Below are 25,268 nucleotides of genomic sequence, written 5' to 3'. Positions count from 1 at the left end.
GAAGATATTGGGAATTCTAGAATCTTAAGGTCTTGCAGAAATTAAAAGATTTAAGACAGAAAAACATTAATTGTAAAAGTAGCAATATTCAAATATTTGAAAATACTTGAAATTTAAGGCTTTAAAATTTCAAAATTTCAAAATTACGACACATAGAAATTTGAAAACGTGAGAACTAGGAAATTTAAATATTTGAAAGTTTAAGAATTCATAAATTTGAAATTTTGATATTTTAACGATTTTCAAGTCGTAGTTATTACTTGCATTGAATGCAAGATAATCACTTCCTGATCCACAAATCTACCTTTCCGCGTAAATATTAAAACGTTCTCCCTTTGTTTCCAGAAGCTACAAATGCTATAGCATCCAGTGATCCGCGAGAGCTTAACGAATTCCCTTTCATTGTTATTCCCCGAGATCGAAAGTAGTATCCTCGAAAGAGATTGTTGCAGCATTGCACGGTTGATCGAAGTCCCAAGTGAGCCCCACTCCTCTGTCCCCTCGGAGTCTGTCGTTGTGAAGGAGATTCGCATTGTACAAGACTACATAACAGGTGTTTGCGCAGTTCGCCTGAAAGGAGCCCCCTTTTATATTTCCCGACAGGCAGGGATGAAATCAGTATTGGTAAAATAAATTGGAATCGTGCGCGGGGATCTGATGTTTCTTTCTAAATTTGCCAGAAGCCTTTGGTCGATAACGCAGCCGTCGATGAAGCCGCGAATAACACGGTGCACAGCGAGAAATCAAACGTCGCCGTGGCAGAGGCGAGCTCGAGATCTGAAAATATAAACGAGCAAGCTATATCTAATGAAAGAGTTTCGAAGAAAAGAAATTGATGGGACATCCTCTGAAGAGAACTTCCGAGAGGACCTTCGAAGGACCTTCGTGCCTCCTCGAATCGATAATTATTGCTTCGTTTCTCGCTTGATCGCACCCCTGCATTCCCTTTCATTCGGTTTGATTAAGACATAAACGAGATCACAGGGCGTCGTCGAGGGGAAGACTAATTTAAAGGTTCCTAATGACGCTAATGATTGTGAGACTCCTGGATTGATCTTTGGTCTCCTGTTTCGAAACACTTCAGTCTAGATGTAGGTTTAGTTACGATAGAAATTGGATAACTCTAGTATCTCTTTTTCCGATCTCATTAAGATATAGGCGAATTTCTAACAAGTTGTGAAGACGAGAAGTTAATTAGTAGTTCTTCCTGACACTTGAAATGATGAAACTTTGAAATTTAAATCTGAGTTAGTTATTCATCGTGAAATACGTAATTTTCAACGAAATATGATTTATAGGGGAAACAGAGTTGCAGGAAAAATGGGAATAATTTAAATATTCTTCTTCACTTTTGTTTATAATTACTGAGCTACGTTCAATCTCCTTCAAAGTATTCCACCCTGATTGTAGGTAATATTCTTCGCAGAGAAAAATAGGAAAGCGTGAGTTTTACGAAATAGAAATGCAAATTTTGGACGCCACTTTTTATAAGAGGACATTTGTATCCTTCTTCGTAAAATTACGCTATTTCTTGTACAGTGGGGAACATTGAAATTTTCTTTCGGATTAATCGAACACATTTCAGTGATGTTTCTAACGCTGTTACATCGAGTAACGTTGACTCGCAGGAGCGATGGATTTACTTTATCCTCGTAAATTAGTGACGCGTTGTAAAACCCTGTTCGTGCATGGAGATTGGATACAGAGATTTATCTAGTTACTTAAGTTTAATGAAGAACATCTTGGCAACCGCGGAAGTATCGCTGAGGAGAACGTAAAAGACCATTCGCGACGCAATCCACTCGGGCCACGGAAATAAAATTAAGCGCAGCAGGTGCAGTCTAATAAAACTCGACGACGATCAGCGGGGATCCTGCTGTAATGATTGATGATATGTACAGCCTGCCATTAGGGTCGTTATTTTTAGCGGTCTGCTTAAAGGAAAAACAACTCGCGATGTGGAGTGAAAGCAGTTTTTAACGAATTCATTCAAGTCACAGTATAGTGAATAAAATTCAACATTGACCAACAAATTTTAAATTACAGTAAATTAAGAGGAGAAAGAACTCTGATTACAGAAAGAAATTAGAGGAAATATTAATGATTTAAATAATTTTCGTTAAAATATAAAGAAGTGCACTTACTGAAATATTAATCTGAAAAGGGAGGAAACTTTTTCTCAATTACTTTTATTTAAAATAGAATTATTACTTTGCGAATGATTTCAATAATATAACCGACGACACATCAAACAGCTAAGAAGAAAGTGGATCTCGAGTAAATACTGAATTAAATTTCTGAGATGATAATGGATTATATTTAAATTGAAATTTATTACCTGTTGCTTCATAATTCTAATTACGAGAGTTTTGGGGCTGAATATAATATAAAAATATGATGCATCGAAGGTGCACGCTACTTCTACCACAGCTTCCATAATATGATACTGTATATCTAGACTTTGTAAAAGTTAGGATCCGTTGATGTAGCGCTCTATCTTTTTATAAACTATTTTCTGGAAGCTTTTGACATGATACTTTGTCTTTCCCTAAAGCGAAGTTTAAAGCTCTTGTTACAGCACCATGTCCTTTGTTGCACGTCGTGCTTTAAAAGTCAAGAACCGAGGCAAACTGTGCTCGATCACGTTTATGAATATCTTAGATTAAATAACGACTCACTTTCTTTTCCAACATTCTTCAACGTCATACGTTGATAAATAATACCAACCACGAGCATTCGTCTTCCTATGCACACACACGAAGCTGTTAAATTTACTGTAAAATTACTGGACTCTCGAAGAAGTGATTCTCAGTTACCATAATTCTAAATATACCTACATGAGAAAGCTGCAACAACGATCCATCAAAAAACTATTATCTACAATTTATTCCAATCGATAAGAAACTTTCGTATCGATCCTTCACGGAAACGCTCCACGCAACAAGCCCTCCACAGTTCAACGCACGCCTACTTATTTACCGCCAAGCAAACGCTTTATTTCCCATCGCCGAGTTTCTTTCTACTTCGAACTTAACTGGAAAGGAAGTTGCGTGAGTGGATCGCCAATAGAGGTAACTGGTTCCAGGTGATAACGTTGCATACCTTGACTTCTCGTGTCGAGACGATCAGAAGAAAAAGGAATTCCTTCTCGCGTGAATTCACGTGGATTATCGGTGAACTTGACGCTGTGAAAGAGGGAAATTCAGGAAGGCAAGATGACAAAGTGATGGGAAGAAGAGGAGAAGCGTGCAAGTGAGGGGAGAGGAACAATAGGAGACGAAGAGGATCGCATAAAGGCATCGCAATGAATCCCTAAATAAAAGTCTCGTTACCGTCGCTACGACGACACATAAAGCAGCATCGTCGTCAGAAGGGAAGCCCAGGAGCACGAACGAAAAGAAGGACAGGTGATGAGAAAGCAAATGGTTCTTTGCGATGTAATTCTCTGCTTGTGGAGCGAGGCATCTTTAATCAGACACTAGAAATGGAATGAAGCATGATGCAAGTAGGTTTGAACTTGATTGGATGGCTTCGAGATCCCCATAAGAACTGTGAAGAAGAGAAGTGATAGTTTTAAATGAGTAAAAGAAATTGAAATCGATACTTTCATGCAAAGTTATATCCTGAACGAGGGGATTCAGGTCTCTTTGGATCACACCTAGGAACTATTGAGTTTTAATCTGACAACTATCATGAAACGAGAGGAATAATTTTTTATTTCCACTGTAGACAATTTTTATTGCTAGTTATTACCTATAGGTAAAATTTTGCTTTCTAAAGGCAAAGCCAATGGATTATACAGACCGCAAATATTAGAGAAAAATTTGCTTCAAATAATTTGATAATAAAACGCGTTGAACCAGCAACAGATACTTCAGGAATTTTAGGAAGGAAATAAAACGAAGGAAAGTAGGAAGCGCTGTTAAGTAATACTAAAGTGCTTAAGGGAGTTTCGTTTTAGAACTCACGAATGGATAATAACAGTTTGACTGCTGTCAGCGTGGCGAATTATAAATCCATCTGATGCCAGAGCATTTGATGCTTTAGCAGTAGCCTGTTTTATTTCAATTTCTGTTCCTCTTTTTGTTTAAAATTTGACCAACGACAGGCACGAATACAAATTAATATAAATTATTATTCGCAACAAAAGGGAGGGTAATAAGCGATGCAATATTTATGCATGATAAATCGAATATTAGAGCACCGAACATTTCCAATGGCGCCAGCGGGACGACGTTTCGCGTCCAACTTTAAATTATTGTAATTAGAAAAGTTTTCCCGATGACAAAACTTCGCAAGTAATAAACTTTTTTATTGGCAGTAATTTCATCGGAAAGCACGTCGTGTCGTGTAACGCAGAAATTTAGATCTACCTAAACGTTTAAAAATATTAAGTAAAAAATTCCTTGCAATTTTTTTGCAGGCTCAATTTTCTCCTTCCAATAGCAGTAGAATTTTTTTATTGCAAATTTTTATTTCCTCCAGCGAAGTCTCCAACTTTTCTAATATTTTTGAATGCTTGTCTTTGAAACTCTATTTTTTATTGCAAATTCTTCCAAGGTCGTATTTTATTCCAAATATATTTCACATACATTGAAATTCCCATGTTCACTGTCCAAAACATTTCTCACAAATTTCGACGTCGAAACGTGTTAAATTACGCGTAGTTAGTTATGCAACAAATACCGAATACCTGCGAAACAGATATTGAATTTCCTTGACTCGTAGCGACGTCACGACGAATTTCGCCATCCCTGCCTGGAGATAGTCTTTTCCGTGCAGAGAAATTCGTGACGACAATACAGCGCCCTTGGCTGTTCGCATGACTTAGTTTCGAGAAGGGGAGAGAAATGGTGCGCCAGGGGAAAATTCTTTTATTGATGTTCGTATCTAATGGAGAAAAGTTGTGAATGAACTTTTACCATAGTCAGAGAATTTAATATTTATTTTTATCCTTACTACGTACGTATTTCCATTTCGTTTCTACTAGTACTTATTTTCGTTTCATTTCTACAGAATTTTTATTATTCTGAACACTTATACTGTACTTTATTATTATGGAATACGCAATACTAAAGTTATCGAGGACAAAATGCAGGTCACCTGTTCATTTTATATACATAATCTATGCTACATAATGTGCCCCATTTATCAGACAAGAACGTAGTGCTGCAGGTGATGTCCTGTATTCTCTTTGCAAGGAGCATCTCAGTGCAAGGACGTACCTACCATTTCGATAATAAGCTTTGGAAGGAAATAATAAAGTTACAAGCTATGGACAATAAAAAACAATTCAGTGATATCCGAAGTATACACGCTTTAGAGGAATACAGATGCTGATACAGCTGGAAACAGGTTTCCAAATGATAGCGAAATATTGGCAAATATATCGAGAGGTTTCATACGTTTCAAAAAGAGTTACTCGATGCTCGTGCTCGTGAGTCACTTTTCCACGAATGTTAATTAAATTTAGAAAGGTAGCTTAATAACTCATATTTAAACGTTCTAGAAAATATTAATTAAAAATGAAGTATTCAAGTTTTAATATCATTTAAAAAATGTAGGATCATAAATATTGAATTAGGTTGCTTTGTTAAAATTCGAATATGATCGAGATAAGTTTAATTATTTAAGGACTAAATACTGGATGATGTAATGTCATCGCGTAGGATTATTAATTTTGTGCAATCAATAATTTCTGAATTCAATAACATAAGGTAATCTAATTGCTGTAATGTATAATAGATTTCTAAACCACACATGCTTCTATGTAAATCGATATATTGCAATGCAGTATTGTTAAACATTTAGCTAATTATGATGTTAATTATTTGTATATTCTTTGCACTAAATAACTATTAAATAAAAGTTCATATTACAGTGTTTAAGAATGTACAGAAATATGTTAAATACTGTGGTGATGTATTTAATATGTCAAGTAATTTTATTTATAATTCTCAGCAATATTAAAGCCAGCAATGTTGAAAAATCTTGATTGTCAATTTAGGAAGCTTTTATTAGCTCTGTCAGTTTTTCCCTCCGACGTTTCGACATCGATTGGTTGGCGTGAAGTGAGTGCGATCTGTCGATTCTGATTGCGAGTCAATCAGTCAAATTGAAGGGCGACTTTAACCTGTTGTTTTTCATTTGCGCACAAACCCTGGCTTTGAGTAGAATCGTGGCAATAATACGAAATATCAATCCGTGAGGATCAATGTTTAAGTTCACAATATGAGCTCCAGTGATTCATGGGAGTTCGAGAAAACAAGATGAGAGCTTGGTTGCTAGACTGTAACTTTGGTAACAGATTTAAACTTAAACGATGAAGATTTAAGAACTTCTGAGTCACTTAAACAATTTCTAAAATTAACTTTCGAAACTTTTGACATGCTCTTCAATTTATATTCAATAATTATGAAAATTAATGGAGATTTCTATAAAAATGTTACCTTCTTCATGAATTTTATTTATTTTATCAGTTTTGCCCTGGATTATCATTCTCATCGCTGATGGAAATATTAGGAGAACAATTTATTCTAAGGAGTAAATTCCTCTGTTATTAGTGGACTGATATTTATCCACTCATGCACACTTAAATGTGCAACAAAATATAAAGTACACACGATATGCAAATATATACAAAATATCCAAAGTAAAATACACGTTTTAAAATTCAAGGGATAAAATAAATCTTTATCTAGGCTTCATTTGTTTTCTCACGCTCAGCAAAATATGAATTTGCATGAATATTCACAGTCTACTTATCACCTGCAGTTTCTTACCTATCTCTTAATTTCCCATTTTAAGCCATCTGAAAGTTGAAAGATATTGAAAAAACAAAATGTTTTTTTTTCTAGTATCCATAGTAACAGCCTTCCACTTTTCTCCAAAAATAATTTAGGGCGATTCAACCAACGAGAAGGCGAGTGAAGATGAATGTACTCACTAAATTACTTGTTTCTCCCTTCTGAATTTTTCTTGGATAAATGATATAATAGCATTACGACACAGGTATTACTAGCCGGAAGTGGGTGGAATAGACGGCGCCGAATCAGTGCTCGTATATCGCAGCAGAATTCGCAACACGTCGTGGCCTTAATTGCAAATTAGCGGGGAACCGATATTGCCTTGGCCACTCGCCAACCCCCAACTGCGAAGATAGAGTGATAGGAAGTCGAGGTTGATAGTGGATCCCTCCAAAAACCATATACTAAGGAGGAATGTATTCGCTTTAATAAAGTCGAGACCTCTCTGCGCTACCAAACGCACCCAGTGACTTGCACCCCTGCCTCAGCTCAGAGATACATACATTAGCGTAAAAACAAATCTCTGGATGCGAAGTGAATTTTAATTCGTGGAATATTTCAGATGGATGACACTTTCACGAATCAGAATAAATACAAAAATTTATGAAAGGTATCGTAAATGAGATTCTACTTCTCTATTAGGAGTTTTAGAGAAGAAATTAAATAAAATTGCAAATTTAGGGGAAGTTTTAGGGTAACTTATTCAGCTTCGAAATTGAACCCTTAGGAAGTGCATGACTTTTCAATTTAATAATCTCTATAAATTACTTCAGAATACTTTCTGTATTAAGTACTAAAGCTTAAGTTAGGATAAATTAATTGTACGAATAATTGTAGATTTTGAGAGATGTGAGGTTGAAGAAAAATCGGCTTATATTTTGTTGTTTAAAGAGGATTTATATCTGAGCAAGGCATCATGTAATCGTTCCAGTATTTTCATAGCAAGAAGTGGTATCTCGCAATTGTGCGGAACGAAAATCCGTAGATCGACACGAGCCAGGGAAAATGAAGACGAATGTTAGCTGGTACGTGGCTCTCTGCGATTTTTCACGGTTTATTTTGCCCAGCTATTTGCATTCTAATCGTGTCCCACAAAATCTACGACGCTGCATTTCTGCCTGCCGGGAAATACTGTTTCGAGGAAACAAACCTCTCAGAACTGAATTAGAAACAATAATTCCAGCCAGACAAATGAAATTTTAACTAACCGAAATTCTCCTCTATTTTTCTTCAAATAATTATCATCGCGAATCAAATCGATTATGAATCAAAACAATTAAAATTAATTGCAACTCATTTGACACGTTCCACAGTTCTTTCTGCCCGAATGACGAGTAACGCATCTGCGAACTGCTTTATCCGAAATTCAATATTTCAAGCGAATTTCTTGCTGAATGTTCGAGGATTAAATTAATTCCGCAATGGTCAGTGAACGACCACATCGAAAAGGGATTTCGAAAGAACCTTCAAAGTTTCATGAGGAAATCTGAGAATATCATGGTGAATATGAAAGTTCCCAGCTCTTTGTGCATAAAAATATTAAACGAGGATCAGCGGAAGGAGATTAAAGTGCTTAAGTAGAAGGAAAGAAATGTAATGCCACTAAATGAGTTGCATTTGAAAATGTGGGTATTGTAGTGGCAAAAACGAAATCTGCGAAGTCTCCCTACACCATTCAACATTTTGCATCTCATAAATAAATTCAGCTCTTATTATAAGAGAAAATAAAACTTCAGTATTTCATTTTGGAACTTGTTATATTACAAGGGATTACATATAAAACTTGAAGAACTCATACAATCGAATTACATCAGGTATTTTCATTCCTAATATTTTCAATGGATTCAATATTTGCTTCTGACTCCACAATTGGTTCCAGTTACACAAGCCATCGCTTATTCTCTCATTCTCCTCCTGACCGAAATTCATGGTTCCTGCACTTGAATATTAATTCAGCAAACGTTAGCTCTTTCTAAAACGAGTACATCTGTCAAGTTTATCCATCTCGATTCTTTTTTATAGTAAAGAGTTCGTTAGAATTGAAAGCTAGTTTTTGAATCATGGAGAAGTCAAAGGAACTTTACTCGACCACTTCTCCAAATTGAAAGTGTTCCCAAAATGTTGAGATGTTCGAGAGGTCGAAGGTTGTCGTTGAAAGGTTCTTGGTGCAGCTGTTGGCATCATCGTTGGTGATTAGTGAGGAAAACCACGTACATAGGAACTAAGGGCTAGCCACGAATTTCAAGAGCTCTTGGAAGCCCCAGCAGACGTTGTGTGTTGCTATTTTGAGTAACTAAGAGCAGTGGAAATGGCTTAGAATGACTTAAGAAAGTGCTAAAAGTTCAATGAAGGGAATAATGAAAGTTTTAGTTGCAGATAATGAGTAGAAATTTATAATCTCGTTTCATATACTTTGTCAATTTTACTATAAATTATTTTATCGAAGTATAAATATTACCAATCGTACTAAATATTATACTGGATGTCCAAAGTGTCCTCAAAATTTGTACAGCTCAATATTTTGTAAGAAATGCATGAAGCGCTTCCCCAGTTTTATGAAGACTCCACTTCGCATAATTAAAACAGAATATTTTATAATTAAATTTAAATTCTTATTCACATTCTCTCGAAATTTAATATTCTCGCGAGATCGCAACACATTAATTGCTGCTGCAAAGCACAAAGGCACTAGCAGTCTCTGAATCTGTGATTAAATCTTGATAGCTTTGAAATTCCTAAAATTTAATGGTCGAACCAAAAATATTGAAAATATCTGGGAAACCATAATCACTGAATTAATAAAATAGTCACGTTCTGAATCGCATGGTCTACAAAATAATTAAGTAGATTTTCACATTAATCCTAGACTGTTTAAAATGAAGCAAGTTTCCTTGTCGTTCGTCTGATCAGAACAATCTTATTCTCCTTACGCCAGCATCTCTTTGAGGCAGCCATATTTCTCGGCAATTGAATGCACACGCAGTTTTAGGTCTTCGTTTTACATTGACGTAATTAAATTTCAGTAATTAAACACGATGTTTTGCAGGGTTTCGTTTGTTCATAATTATTAGTAGTGCTGTTCGAAGAAACTAGAGGAACGAGTTCACGTGTACCTATTCTGCTGCTTAATTCACGATGGCGTGATACTTTATAATTTTTTGCGCCACGCATAATAGGCTAAGAACCTTATCGTTGAAATTTTATATTATTAGGGCAATTTTCTTGAACACCGTGTAACAGCAACTTTCGTACTTCGTGCAAGAGATTTTCTAACAAAGTAGAAAAAATGATACCTGAATATCGTAGTTAAGTAGGTATTCTGTAACTTGAAGATTTTTCGATGCGATATCCTCGATTTCTACAGATTTACTGAACGATTAAGTTCAAAAATACTTGACAGAGAGAGAGATTGAAAGAACACTTGATTACTACATAATTATAAATAATTTCTTTCGCGTAACTCCTCAGTTACTTTCGCGATAAAAGTTTTACGAATCATTTAATATTCTTGAAGGATTCTTCCTTTCGTGTTAGCAAAGAGAATTTCCTCGCCTTGACAAAAATTATTCTTCTGAAAATGTTGTAAACCAAGAATGGCATGTCCATTAGTTGGTGAATGTGTGAAGAATTTATCACGGTCTTTAGGATTCTAGATACTCTCAGGAAGCAAGTGTAAACTGCTCACGTACATCTTAGGAAAACTTGGACCCTTCGAGTGAGGGTTGAATGTTCTTTCTTGAAATGGCGAGGGTAAAATATATTCAATGCTTTTCCTGTTTTAAATTAAATTACAATAATTAAATCTCATAAAGCAGCGTTTTAACAGCACACAGTGATATATTTTCAGAAGTAGAAAAATATTCTTTCCAGGAAGAACAAAGTATAATGAATATCTTGCTTCGTACTTTCTGGGAACACACAATTTCCAACATTTACTACATCTTCTGCAATATTTAATTTTCCGATTTCTTTTTTCTTCAAACTGTATGTTAATATTACTACTGAAAAAAGAAAAATTAGTATATTGCAAATTCTGAAAACATAAGGAAAATTTTACAATTTCACTGGAGCTATTTTACAGAAATTTTGTAATAAATGTGAAAAAATCCCTCACTCACTATATGATTCTGTGACTCAAGCCACTTCTACAATTTTTTACCTCGTATCAGTAAAGTACTCTCGCAAACGCTATTCCTCTTCACTGCATTAACACACTCACATTGCCCCAAAGTTATTCTCTAACGACCATCGAATGATATGCCGCATCTTTCAAAGGAAACATAACGATTCGCTTCGAAAAATAGGTGGGGACTCGAACAGGTACAAGGTCGGGGGTCGAAAGGTTACCAGTGCAAAGGGACGCCTGTTTCACGTGTGTGCCCTTTTATCTCGTCATGGACAAGTAGCCATATTTCTTTCGGAGGCCCTTACCCTCGCGCCATTACCTCCATTAGGTCGACCACAGTCTTGTTTCTATTCTGCGGAAAGTGGCGAACATCGATCAAGCTGTGCATACGCGGCCAACCAAGTCCATTGTGCTTCACGCCACTGTCGTGGCTATTCCTTCAGTGTCGGGTCATTGGACGCCTAGGATCTCCTTTTCCAGAAAATGGAAGGTTTATTCATCGCGTGGAGGGAACAGCTTTAGACGAGATTCTTTCTTCCTGTACATCTGAGGTTCCACACGTCCGCAAATTAGATTGGAGTGGAAGTAAGTGCGCCACAACATTTATCGTCTCAGTTCTTCTTTGTTTGTGACCATAATAAGAGAAAGTAACTTTGTTTTACTTATGTCTTCTCTTATGTCTTCTGTCTCCTAAACACCTGCAAATTAAGCATCTGACAAACATCGTTTTATGTGATAGTCATATACAAATAAATAAAAAAATATAGTTAAGGTTTTGGAATGTAATCTTGAAGTTTGAATTAAGTAGATGCACCTAATATTCTTTGGAACTTTGGTTGAAACATCATTAAAATAATTATAGTATTCGACGACTACATCGACAATTAGTATCTTCTAATCAGAAAAATGTTCAAGGTAGTTTGTAGTTCCTTAAAGAAATTCTCTCGAAGAATTTCAAGTGATTTTCGTAGTAGGGAAAAGTCGCAGTCAATCTTTCCCCAATTTCGACAACTGTAGGGCAACTTGGGATCGAATTTCTTCGAGTTCTCCAGAAACTTTTCTACCGAATAACGATAACTCATGGCAATTCACGGAAATGATATAAGGGCAATTTGCAGTTTCGTAGTTTGGAGATCTTCGTCGCGAGTTAACATCTCGGCACTGTAGCTCAGATTGACGCAATTAAGTTTTAGAACTCACTTTGATTACTATTAAATGCACTTCCTAGCATAACGACGTTTAGGTCAACAACAGTAACAACTTAGAACGATAATTTTCGCGCTTCAACTTCTGTAAAGTGAAAGCTTAAATGTTTATACGTAGGTTATTTATGCTCCATAATAACTAGAAAAGGCTTGATTCAGATAATAAACTATACAGAAATAAACAAATTTCTTGAATACTTAACAGCTGTACATATATAAAAGTTCAGTAAGTTCAATGTATTTGAGGTTTCCTTCCCGAATTAATTAGTTATTAAAGATCCACCTAAAAGGATCTTCTAGAGTATGAAACATGTCTGACTTGACCCATTCTACTACCTTATTCTACTGACATCGCTACATCTGATCTAGCTAATGCTAATACACGTTTGCAGTGGAACCCTCGAAGTTGTCAATAATTAACGCAGCCGATTCATCAAGAAACGTCAGAAATTTGTTCTCCCAGTCGTTGAGTGACGAATCCATTTCCAATCCGTTTTCCTCTTGATAGAGGTGGAATATTGAAATCCGATCAGAGAGGGAAAAAAAGCGTACGACATTGTTATCATCGTTTCTCACGGATAACCTTTATCTCTCAGATCTCTTCAATCTTTGAAAATACAATCGAACGCGAGAAAAGCTCCAATCACTATTATTAAAACAATCAAGAGTGTAGCTTATCCTATCGACATCTCTTTCGATCGTTCCATATAAATTCTGCAATGCTTTATACAAGGGGAATAAAAAGACGAAAAAGTAGGGAAAAGTCTTGAATATTTCTTTCTGTTATTCTAATTTTTTTCTTTAAAAAATTCTAATTTTCTAATTTTTTAGAAAACTTCTAATTTTTTTCTTTAAAAAATTAGACAGGTTCACGCGAAGTCAATTTCGACACTTGTTGATGCTGCACCGCGTTCGAGATGAAAATTTTTGCAAGCGTTATTCGAGGCAGCCAAGGGCCAGTGCTATCTCGTTGCGTTCACTAACCAGAGTAATTAGCGAGGAATAAGATTACCGCCACGTTTAATGCTTTCTAAGCACACAAAGCTCGTTTGTCGGCGAGAAGCTTTTGCTCCCTTGAAGCTGACTTTTGGCGAGAGATTGACTCGATTTGAAATATATTATAATGCGTTATTTGTAGCGACAAATGAAGGTGTAATCTGCGGTTATAAATCCTGCCCCTAAATGGACTATTGGGATATTGGACTATTGGATTATTGAAGTAACTACGTATTGGGCTATTAGAATATTGAATCATTGGACTGTTGGACTATTTGGTTATTAGACTATTGAAACTGGACTGCTGGAATATTGTATTCCAGAAGTATGGAATTCTTGAACTACTTTATCCTTACAAGTAGAGTCAAATTTATTAAAGATTCAAATCTGTAGTTATTCAGATATTCAAATATTTAAATATTATAAAAATGTTCAGATTAAAATAATTCAAATCTCTTACCAAATTAATGATTTTAAGTCACATGAAGCAACTTTAATTATTAATATCTCATAAATTATTGGCCCTTTTTTTCCAAAGAAGGTTCTGAAGTATTAGACTGGACAGGCTTTACGAACTGTCCAAGAGTCTTTATAAACTGATAGCTTCACTTGAGAGCTCTCGTCTTTAGAATACTTAACTATTGGACCATTGAATTATTAAGCCATTAGCCAATGAATTATTGAAGTACTTTGAATATAACATGAAGAAGGGTATATAACAAGAAACGTAGATCTCTAGTATCTCTAGCGAAACTCTAGTAACACCTCTTTTAGTACTCTGAACGCTATCTCAAGTAATCTTAAAGATTAAAGTATTCTCATTCTAAGTAGTCTGCCAATGGATGGAAACCCTTCATTTCCGCGCATTCAGATCGACAGATTTTTCAACGTCATTCCTTTCGAAAGACCATTCTCTGCATTCACTTGGTAAATTACACGTTCTGCAAGCTTCAAGGCACGTCAGAAGAAAGAATACTTGAAAGAACCTCCAATTTCGATTCGAAACAGGCTGAACACAATCCACGCTATTCGACAACGCGGATTAAAGGAATCGACACGTTTGAATAAGCCTGCAGTCCTTTGGGTCGCCCTTGCTCCCTCGTTCAATGGACTTCTTTTTGTAAGGAGAAGAAAGTCTTGAAGAAGTTCGTGAAAAAGCAGAGTACGAAGGAATAAAAAGGATGACAGACTGTAATTATCGTTTATTACCATCACGTATGATTAATAACATACCAATTACTAGAAATGATGAAAATTTAACCAGTGTTTTACTAAAAAGTGAATCATCACTTTTAATATAATTACAGTTCAATTAATTTAATATTAATAAATAACAACAACAATCAGACACAGAGCAATGGAATCAAAAGTTGAGAGAAAATAAAATATTATTTTTCTTCTCCTTTTTATTCATCGAATTATATGAAATATCAATACGTAACAATGTGCAAAGTAGTAGTACATAAGTGAGTTAATTTTTTGCTTTTCAAACACATCTACCAAGTCATAATTAAATTCTTAATTTTTGAGCTTCAAAGTGTCTCTACCTTCAGAATAACGATCACTTAGCAGCAGCAAATTCAAATGGGAAGCGGAACTAGAGAATCGCGGTAGATCGAGGAGGTGAATTGTAAGCAGTGTCCAATTGAAATGAGAATCATTCAATTTCCACGAACCAGTAATTAATTAACAGAAGGACTCTATAGCGCTACATTTCATCGGCTCGCCTTACGGACCATTACCCCTCGCGTTTAGTCGCACGTGCACAGATGGAAAGCAACAGGGAGACTGAGTCTGCAAATCCTCCGCTTTGATCTTAGTCTCTGTGACTAGGAATTCGAGCCTCTATCATTTGAACCCTCACGTCATATTCCAATTAAACAAAAATGATCATACCGCTCACACAGTGGCTTTAAATTTTGATTTGATCTTGTATGTGCTTTCACTGGTGAACAGAAATCTTGAAATCGAACAAATTTTAGAAATGTGAGCGTGTATGTCAATAGGCAAAACAGATAGTATTCTTTGCTATACTATAGATATTATAACACATGTCTTATAAATATTTTTCATACACTGTACCTAATTCTACTTTATGGTGAAACAACTTGCATTGATCGTCTTTGATCTACGCTTCCCTTGATCTACATCAGTCTTATAAGAATTTATATATTACTGGGTACATATCACCGAAATTGCCTTGGCCAAAGACAACATAGAAATTTAATTTCTTTCTTCTATATTTTACAAAAAAAGATTACTTCACTTTTTTTATAAAATGATTACTAAAACATTTTCAATTGAAGTGTTATCTATTTGGTCGATCATAAACCAGGTTGCGAAATCTACTTTAAAAATCAATATTCGTGGAATCGTCGTAAACCACAAACAACAAGAAGATATAGCTGGACTTCTTTTCGTCCGCCATTTCAAAGTAAATCTTATTAGAAATCGTATCGAGAAGAGCAAGGTAGGAAACAATATACGATCGCGAGTAGATATCAGCGTTCTCTTCCTAAAGTTAACAACATGTGGAGCAGGGTATGGTAACACCAGCTATTCCTTTTACGATCGGGAAACCCGACGCATAAGCGACAGTAAAAATTGTTAGGATCGTAAATTTTCATGAGGCGACGCTTGAAATATTCAAATTTCGCGGGTGTCTCTTGATGTATGCAGCGAAAGACCTATGTAAATCCAGCCTTGTTTACGAGCACATGTGAACCAGTCAACTTGAGCCTCTCTTTTAGTCGTAAACTTTAATTAAAAAATTACTTACCCTCATATTTGACTCCTTTAATATCAGATAAATTTGCATGCAAAAAAATGATGAGAGGAGATTCGAGGAAACCGTGATGCAGGAAGGAAATAAATCTGAAATTTCAAGAGGTGGTTCTCCGTAACGTATATAACAAGTTTCTCGAGACCATCGGGAGTGAAAAATAGAAACATACGTCGCGGAGCTTCTATACAGAAAACTCATAACTTTGACGAAAGTTCGACTCTAAGAAAAGATGTTCTAAAAACTTTCGATGCGAACGAAATTAAAGTAACCGCAAATACGAGGCACGTAGTCGACAGCAGGAAGACGTTGCAACCGGGTCGAAATGACGTTGGAAATTTTCAAGAAGCCTGTGAAACTTAAAGCAATCCTTCGATGGGAACGTAGTCAAAAGAGTGAATTCTTCCGCCCTGAAAATCCTTTAAAAGAATATTCTTGAAATATATTTATCTCGGGGAAAAAATATAGGAGTATACAATTTTACCATATTCATCTTTATCCTGGTATACGATTTAATTGGATGCAAAGAAAATGCTGAAGTTGTACGTAACTTAACTATTTTTCTTCAAGAAAAAATCTACTACCTAATAGTAGTCTTTTATGAAATAGGGAAAGAACGCACAATGCGTGTGATAAAAATTCTGTCGCCCCATATAAGTGAAAGTATCAATACAGAAGAAAGTCCACGCATTGAAATCGTGTCTTCAGGAGAGCCTATGCCGCTTCGAAGTCACGTATCATTTATATCTCGACGCTTCTCCTTTGAACTTCATCGATACGTCTTGCCTCAATACCTCCCCGTTTCGCCAGCTTGAAGGAATAGATACTGGAATACGTCAAGGAAGATCGTGACAGTAAATAGCGCGCAAGTAGGAAGAGGAAAAATGGCTGGCTCCAGGTCCCGAGTAAGCGTTTCCCGCATTGAAATTCCATTTTCATGGGAGGCAAAGTCTTTGTGCTCGCGCTACGAAAATAAATGAAATAAACTGGGAACGGTACGAGGCCAATGTCAGATTCATTCTTATGTATCAAATGTCGAATAAAATCTGTGGCCTATATTTCGCTCGATGAGAGCAGCTGTGCAATCAGAATTCAAGGACAAGTTCCACTGAAATCTATTTTTCCTTGTGGAGCGACAGGTTGGACATGAAAGCCACGTATTGCTGTTTAATAAAATATAATCAAATAATATTCAATATTGAATAATATTTTCTGTTAGATATGAAATAATTATATGGCAAGACAAAAGGGGAAAAAAATTTCATTTAATATCTTTTTAGTTTTGTTATCGAACTTTTTGTGTTGAGACGTGCTTGTATTTTTTAAAGAAAAGTATGATGTCAGACGTGTCGTGGGCGTTATTAAGGTGTGAAAAGTTACGATATTAAAATGGTGTTAAAATTATGCATCACAGTGTAGTACTCGTTCTATGTCTGACATATATAGGAGTTCGTCACTTATTAACCTCCTCGTTAAATATACGCTCATACTACTTACTGACTGCTTAACGACCTATAAAACTGTAACACTTCCTGAATGTCCTTATGAGAGAAATTTGACGAGAAGCCAGAGCTACGACTGTCTAACTACATACAAAATTATGTTACTTTCTAAATGTCTGTCTCTATACAGATTTATACTACTACCTAGGGATTCACGATTCCTACTCGGCGTGACCACATAAAACAGTCATATTACTTACTACGTGTTTCACATTCGAGCATATTCCTTGAAGTTTTCATGATCCCTCAGGGCAATGAGCTTTGAGAGATTTCCACAGTTACTTTCATCAAATGCTGAGCGTACACGAGTACAAACTAGAAGGGGTTGAGGGTGTCCTTTCGAAGATGCTGTGCTCGACTTTAACGAGGGTGCAATGTCAGACGATGCAAGTGCAAGTGGAGCTTAACAGGGGAGAATCGTCAGATTTCCCCGTAATCTACCACGGCCATTTATTAATACCATATCCGACAAAACATGTGGCTTCTCCGCTTTGTACAAATTAGCGCACCAGGCCGTACTAAGCAAGGTGAATTCTAGCGTACTCCTGACCCATGGAAACCTGACCTCTTTAACCAGGACGCGTTTCTTTCTCCTTTTCTCCGTTTCTCAAACCTAATTCTGTCGATCCAGCCTGTTTCTTGCTCCTCTCGTTTTTCTCCTCCACCCAATTGTTTCTCTCCTGAACTTCTACCCCCGTTTCCTCCCTCTCGTTGGTTGGCTTAGCGCATTATGTCATCTGCTTCCCCCAGGCTGTTTTTTCTCCTCGAGTTTCAATTAGTCAATTCTCAAACCCATCTCAGGAAACAAAAACAATCCAGCCTTTCTATAGTATTTCGATTGCAATGAAGTTCGATAAATCTTTTCAAAGCTCATCAATCTTTGTTGATTATTCAACTTCGATGAATTTTAATGAAGTCCAGCTATAACGAGGTCTCGTGAAATAATAGCATATTGGAATACATTATCAGTGGCATTTCATTCTGACTCTTTGAAGCTGATATTGATAAGCCTGAAGGTCCTATATTGAACATTGTTTAGTGTAATAGATTTTGACGCTCTTCCTTTACGTAGCATCCCAAGCTTTCTATTTATAACGCGGAGCCTTGAGTACAAGTTTGACTGGGTTCTGTAACAACAAAGCAGGACACAAAGTAGAAATTTGCGTTAATAGAAACACTCCTTCTTTTCGACTGTGTATTTTGGTAGAGACGCTGTTACGGTGTACTCAATGCTTTGTTCCTTATATTTGTTCTCTACAGTCTTTCTTACTTCGCGACGACAATGGACAACACATGTTCGAGCACTCTCCCTTTATTTTTGTAGGGTCGCCTCCCTCGTTTCCCATCTCCCTCGAATGAGGTCCAAATCGGTTCTGTAACGCGAGAAATTGTCAGGTGCTGCTCTCGATCTATTCCTTCATTTGTTACGCGGCTGTGTCTCACCGCCAGAGTGTAACTGGATACTATTATAGCGTGGCGTCGCTTAAGAAAACGTGACGGTGTCTTTAACAAAGCGCCTGCCTAAATCCAGCGCGATTTTGAGTCGTCTTACGAGGATTATTCTTCCCTCTAAAATAAAAAGAATCGTACTCGAGTGAAATGCTATAAATTCGTGATTAAATTGTGTGTTATAATTTATACGAGAACTAGGGCGAGGGTACTTAATTCAAATCAAGCTGCAATAAATCCATGTAGAGGAACAATAAATCCCTCTCAACGTGGCGCAGTTACGCCATCGCGAAACGTCATTCTTCAACCAACGTATTACTACGTCAACTCTTATCAACGCATAATAGGGCGTGTAACGTATCGAACTAATGATCGGGACATTAAGAAAATATTTGCAATCCATGGAACTATTGTAACTTGACGATTCTATGTATGGTATGCACAGGATGTAAACAATACACGAACAATAGATAAACATGTTTGTATATTTGAGAGGATGGCACGATAGCTTAAATGTACACAAAATGTCCTATGACACACTAACCAACTTGCATCCATGTTGCAATCGGTATTCATGTATTAAAGTCGATAGAACAATTTTGGAGCAGAGAGTAATCTTATTTATATAATATAGACTTTACAAAATGTGCTTTGTTAATACGTGCCTATATTTTAAATAATAATAGCCACCTACATTCTTGAAAGTTTTACTTTGTAAAAGTATTTACTGTACAGACTTCTTCGACCACTTTATACTCCCTTGAAATCAATTTTATGGATAATGATATTACAGTTTCAAAGTTCAAAATTTCTTGAAACTTCTCTGCATTTTCTAACACCATGAACGTTCCGAAATATTTGACGAATTTTCAGAACATTTACATACTCCTCGTGCAAGGGTATTATAACATCTGCAGCTTCCTTTGTTGCTTTCCTTTTCAGTGGAACAAAGAATAACCTAATATTCGGCATTTCTTCTCTGCTTTAAGAATTTCTTCGTTCACCTTTTTCGTTAACTATTGTCTCGAACAATTTCCCAGCACCCACGAAATTAACCAACTTTGTACACTGTACTTAGGTAATTCTTTACGACCACCTCGAGAATTTGATCTCTGGTGATGAGCATTACTGAAGTGAAGGGAGAAGATGCGCCGTTAACAAAAGAATTCTGGGGGTTGCATCCACGTTGTTCCTCTAACAGCTTCCAAAAGGCTGTAATCGCCTGTAAAATATTTAAGTCCTTTCATATAGTCGTTCTATTCGTCGTTTCCTCTTCGACTTGCAATTTCTGAGTACTTCAACGCTGGAAACACGACTACTGTACCGCTGCGCGTTTGATAGAGATCCATTAAGAAGATTTCCAATTAATCGAAGTATCGAGGCAATGTGACGTACATGGGAAAAGTTTGTCATCTTGATGTTATGAGAAAATTACTTTTAATTTGTAAATTTAAGAGGTATGGGGAACTGTTCTGTGGGACTCTTATTATATTTCTAGTGAACTAAGAAACTAAATTACTAGAGTACTTGAAAAATGAGAGATTCTGTTTTCAAAAATTTCAAAATTTATAAAATTTGAATTTTTGAAATTTAAATTTGAAAATTCAAATTTATAAAATTTAAATTTGAATTTTTGAAATTTAAATTTGAATTTTCAAATTTATAAAATTTGAATTTTTAAAATTTAAAGAAACTACGTTTTATTTTATATTTGAAAAATACAAAACATAAAAGCAGAAACATGCAGACAAAGTGACTACTCTCTGAGTACTCTTCTCGTTACAAAGATTCCCTCGAATACAATTCAAGCCGAAAGAGCAATAATACTTCCATTACGAAAGCAGTCCTCGACCTTTATCAGCAAGCGTCTCAAGCGGTTCATCCACTGGCATTCTACATTATTCCAATCCGCGAGAGTGGAACTGATTCACTCAGAAACGATTCTTTTCCCCGAGGAGCCGAACATCGAGCCATACACGTGTCCAGTATTTCCAGTGACGTTAAGAGGGAATCCTCCCCATGGAGTGCTCGTTTCGATTAATCGTCGGATCCGCGTGACGAGCGTCAGTGTCGCGCGACGAGAACAGTTTCGTTTTCGTATCGGGCAAAGATTCGAGCCGAGTGTTCCACAGGGATTTCAACGGCGTCGGTTCTTTTAGATTTAAATTAGACTCGAGTAGACGGCTCATAGCCGAAGGATCCCTCAAAGACAGCCATTCCCCGCGCTTTCATCTGCATATTTTTCATTTTGCAATTTTCCTCGCTGTGCCCCCGCGACCTCCCCTGACTGGTATCGTTCGCGTGAACGAGACGTTATTGTTCCCGACCAGGCTATTTCTTCTGCCCTTTCGCCAGCTCAGCTACGCTCAAGGTTATTACTAGATTGTGAATTTCTATGCAGTTTCATATTTTTATAGACACAGTTAAAGAAATTTTATAGACAGCTAAAGAACTTAAATAAAAATTCGTTTCATCTTTCAAGTACTATATCTTGCACTCTACTTTTCATGTTTTCTGTGATTTTTAATATTATACTCACTCTGTAACTTTGTACATATACTTACGTCTATAAATATATATACATTTTCAAGTTATTGGAAATTCGTAGACTATTTACACAATTTTATATACATATACTAACTGTTATCAAATGTTTAACTCATTAGTATTTGTAAACCTTATATAATCGCCTGAGATGAAATTTGGAGCCAAAATTGAATCATAGAATTTGACTTGATGTATTTTACAGATTGCAGTAATGTGGAAGTGTCCAGATACTTATACACAGTAGTGTATTCAAAATTCCAATAAATGCATAAATATTCGCAGTCTAGTTATTATGTACGTTCGAGGCTTTCTGTCCTCGAGGTGATGAAATTGCTCGACGTTTTGGAAACACGAATGGGCGAATGAAATGACGCGATGGACAGAGGTGGAGCGTTCTCGAATTATCGAGCAATCAGAATTTGGAATTTGTTGATTTCATGGGGAGAGTGAGGGTGATAAGGATGAATGGTATTGGAAGATACTGATGTCGAGTGTTTCGTTTGGGAAAATATTTTTCTGTGTTCTCTGTTGACGTTGGGTTGACTACACTGAAGTGTGTTTTAATTTCGTAGAAACTTTGTGAAACTTGATTTTTAGTTATTACTATTTATGGCTTTAGAATTTGTTTTCTGTAAATATTTCGTTAACCAAGAGCATTCTCTTAAGAGTCAGTGAAGTTATACAGTGTTACAGAATTCCAGAAATTTCCCTGAAGTTTACAGAATACTTGTGTTAAATAGAAATTGCGTAATATTTAAGGCGTGGAATCCTCTTAACTTGAAATATTATAGAATATTAATTTTCAAAAGCGTTTATATTCCTCACGCCCATTACTGCAACAGTCTGCGTCGAAATCAAAGGAAATGTGAATTGTTCGCTTGAAAACGTTGTAAGCAATAAAAGTGTTTATTCCAAAGTAAGACAAGAGAAGCAGTAGAAACGACAAAAACGATTCCACGATCTGTTAACCGAACGCATTTACAGTTTCCCAACGAAACGTGTGCATTTGCATCGAGGAAAAATTTACTGTGCTCCAGTTTCAGCGCAAAATTTCATCTGAATTGTGAAAGCCGTCTAAAAGGCTACTTCCAAACTGCAGTCGAACGTGTCGAGCTTCGTTATGTCGATCTCGTTCGTAGAGTGCAGTATATTAATTATAAAATGCAGGGGAAAAAGGAAAAATAAGAAACTCTACGGCTGATCGATAGTACTGCAACGTTGCAAAACTTAGCGCACACGCAAATGTGGAAAAAGGCATGGGGAAAGGTTCGTGATAATTGAACACACAAGTTGCCTTGAATAATTATAACTGTCTTTGATTTTTCGCAATTTAGCTCGTTCGATTCTTGTAATCTTGTAATATCTACATTTAAATTGAGCTATTTTCACTTTAACTTGTATCTTTGGATTTATTGTATCATTGTAAATAAAAAGCAGAACAAAGTATTTAATATTTGCATACAAATATTAATGGTTACAAATAGGCAATTCGTTTTGTATTATATTATATGGTCAAAGGGTAACGAGCAACAAGTAACGAAGTTAAACTGCGATTCATGTTTCAGGGTTCAAGAGACGGATGGCTCCTTCTTTGAAAGTTTCACTACGTTGTCCTGGAAACAACACAATCGAAGACTCGTAGTTTTTCAAGAAGTGCAAGCCAGAGCCAAGGAGCCACCACTCCCGTCCAGAGACAGCAGTTTGGTAGCTTCGCCGTATCGTTTCACTAAAAGGGAGGTGAGTCAATTTTGGAGAACAAAAGGCTACTCGTTTTATTCAAATTTAAAAATAACTGGAAAATAGAAATAGAGAATGCAGAAGAGAAAAATGAATATCAAATATCTAAAGTTTATACAAAGTGTTCGATAACAGGTGTCAGAAATTTAAGGAAGTGTTTCTGCAAGCTCGAATAAGACAAAAATTAGGAATGTGTCTGACTTGAGAACTTATTCTACTAAAAGTGTGCATTAGTCACGTCAGACGCAGTGCTGTCAGTAGAATAAGACGAGTCAGACATATTTCACACATACTTCAGACATTTCTTCAATTTAAATATACAATTTCTATATAATTATTGAAGTTATTTGAAGTTAGTTTTTAGAAAATATAACACGATTCTTAAACTGTTAATTCATGAAAGTTATATTTAAAACTAAATTTGATCAATTAAGACCTCGAATTCAGTTGAGCAGTAAAAGTAAACCATTTACAAACGTCAATAACTCTTTGACTTCGCGCAAGGTCTGAAACGTCAAACATAAAATGGAAACCTAGAAACATCAGAAGAGTAATTCCTCTTGCGTCTGAGCCCACGCCGCCATTACATTCTAGTAATTCTGAAAGTTCGCTCCAGAAAACGCAACGAGCGTTCCTGGATTTTACTGTTCACGCGGCAGGTTACACGCTCGCCCTAATAAACGCAATAGCTTGTAGCCATCCACCATCATTTAAAACCAAGTAGAGTCGTTAAAAAGTTCCAACTAGCTCGGTGCAACAAAGTCAAACACGTGTCTAATTTAATCGAATCTCCATCCTTAACAATTTACTTCCGTAATCAAAATTAATGTTTCAAGGAAAAGTGAAGATAAACAATAAAATTGATCGTACTTGTTTTGCTTCAGTTAAGTTCGCTGAATTTTCATAATATATTTCGCTTAAGTAATTCTAGCAGAGGCAGCGTTTCCCTCCGACACATTTCGTGACGCACATTGTACATTGAAAGCTTTTTGTTGCGTATTATGCAGCTTTCGAGTGACAACTAAAAAATCAGGGAAGAAAACACCTGTCTCCCTGTTGTACTTCCCACAAGAATGTTCATTAATATCAACGTCATATCGCTGGCGAGCAAATCTTCTTGTCCATATGGCGCCACGTTTTGTTCCCTATCGCAACACATATGATGTTCCAATGACATAGATTGCATATGGCCTGTTAGTTACATTTTGTTTGAAATATTATGCGTGCCAAATCAGCTCGACTGGTAGCGTGTGTATCAGTCGAAACGAAAGACAGGTGTTATAATGGATACTGCCAGTACAGCGTTCGTTTATCAGATACCATTAAGCAATCCTGGGTTTCACTGTTACATTTTGAAGGTTATTTCATGCTTCCTGCAATGCTGAGAATGTTCTGTGATGTCCTAGAAAAGTTAGAAGGGTATTTATGTTTGTACGCTATTCTGTATAATAATCATGAAGTTAACAAATATAAAGTAGGTATGGTTATAAAAATATAGTGCTAAACGGACTTTTAAGTTTGTGTAATTTTTTATTTACATTTAAAATGACTTATTTTTAATTTGCAGACTTAAAAGTTCATGAAAACTAATATTCAATTTTCATATCCTATTTACAGTAAATTATTATTCTATTTATAAAAATAGTGTTTCTCAAGTAAATGAAACTATAAGTTCACTAACTTTGAAGCTGGAATATTGCCACAAACACAAAAATTAAAAATTTATTATAAACACCGTAATTTAATCATAAAAATCTTAGGGTAGAGAGCCCTGCATTCAGTTGATCGAAACAATTCAGAAGACACAGTGTCGTAGTATCAAAATGTCCTATTTGTAGAGTGCACACTATGTGATACCACAGACAAGATGATCCCACTTGCTGCTAGGCGTCTCTGATGTCTAAGTAGATTATTTAATTCTAAGTCCTTTGAACGCCCCCTGTCCAGGGCATCAAACTCAAACTCAAATTCAGGCTCATGCGATAAGGGAGACCGAAGCGATGATACAAAGGCCAGACTGTACTCGCTTGCTCATCCAGTACAGAAGCTGTGTTTGCATTCTGTGAACTCCGTAACAGAACACATCTGTCTCCTAACTTTCAGCTTTGAAAAAATCTG

The 25,268-nt window shown here is 36.2% G+C and overlaps 1 protein-coding gene across 1 annotated transcript in view; it reads left to right on the top strand.

Annotated features, from left to right (window-relative positions):
* Positions 1-25,268, top strand: part of Unc-13-4a (BAI1 associated protein 3) — an 88,812-nt gene that overhangs the window by 40,764 nt on the left and 22,780 nt on the right. The window contains exon 4 of the mRNA XM_076390034.1: positions 22,979-23,150. Within this exon, the coding sequence (XP_076246149.1) occupies positions 22,979-23,150 (172 nt within the window). The remainder of the gene's footprint in view (positions 1-22,978; positions 23,151-25,268) is intronic.

Source organism: Calliopsis andreniformis, chromosome 2 (assembly GCF_051401765.1).
Source record: "Calliopsis andreniformis isolate RMS-2024a chromosome 2, iyCalAndr_principal, whole genome shotgun sequence".
NCBI lineage: Eukaryota > Metazoa > Arthropoda > Insecta > Hymenoptera > Andrenidae > Calliopsis > Calliopsis andreniformis.
Note: the sequence above shows the minus strand (reverse complement) of the source record. Positions and strands in the feature narration are given on the sequence as shown.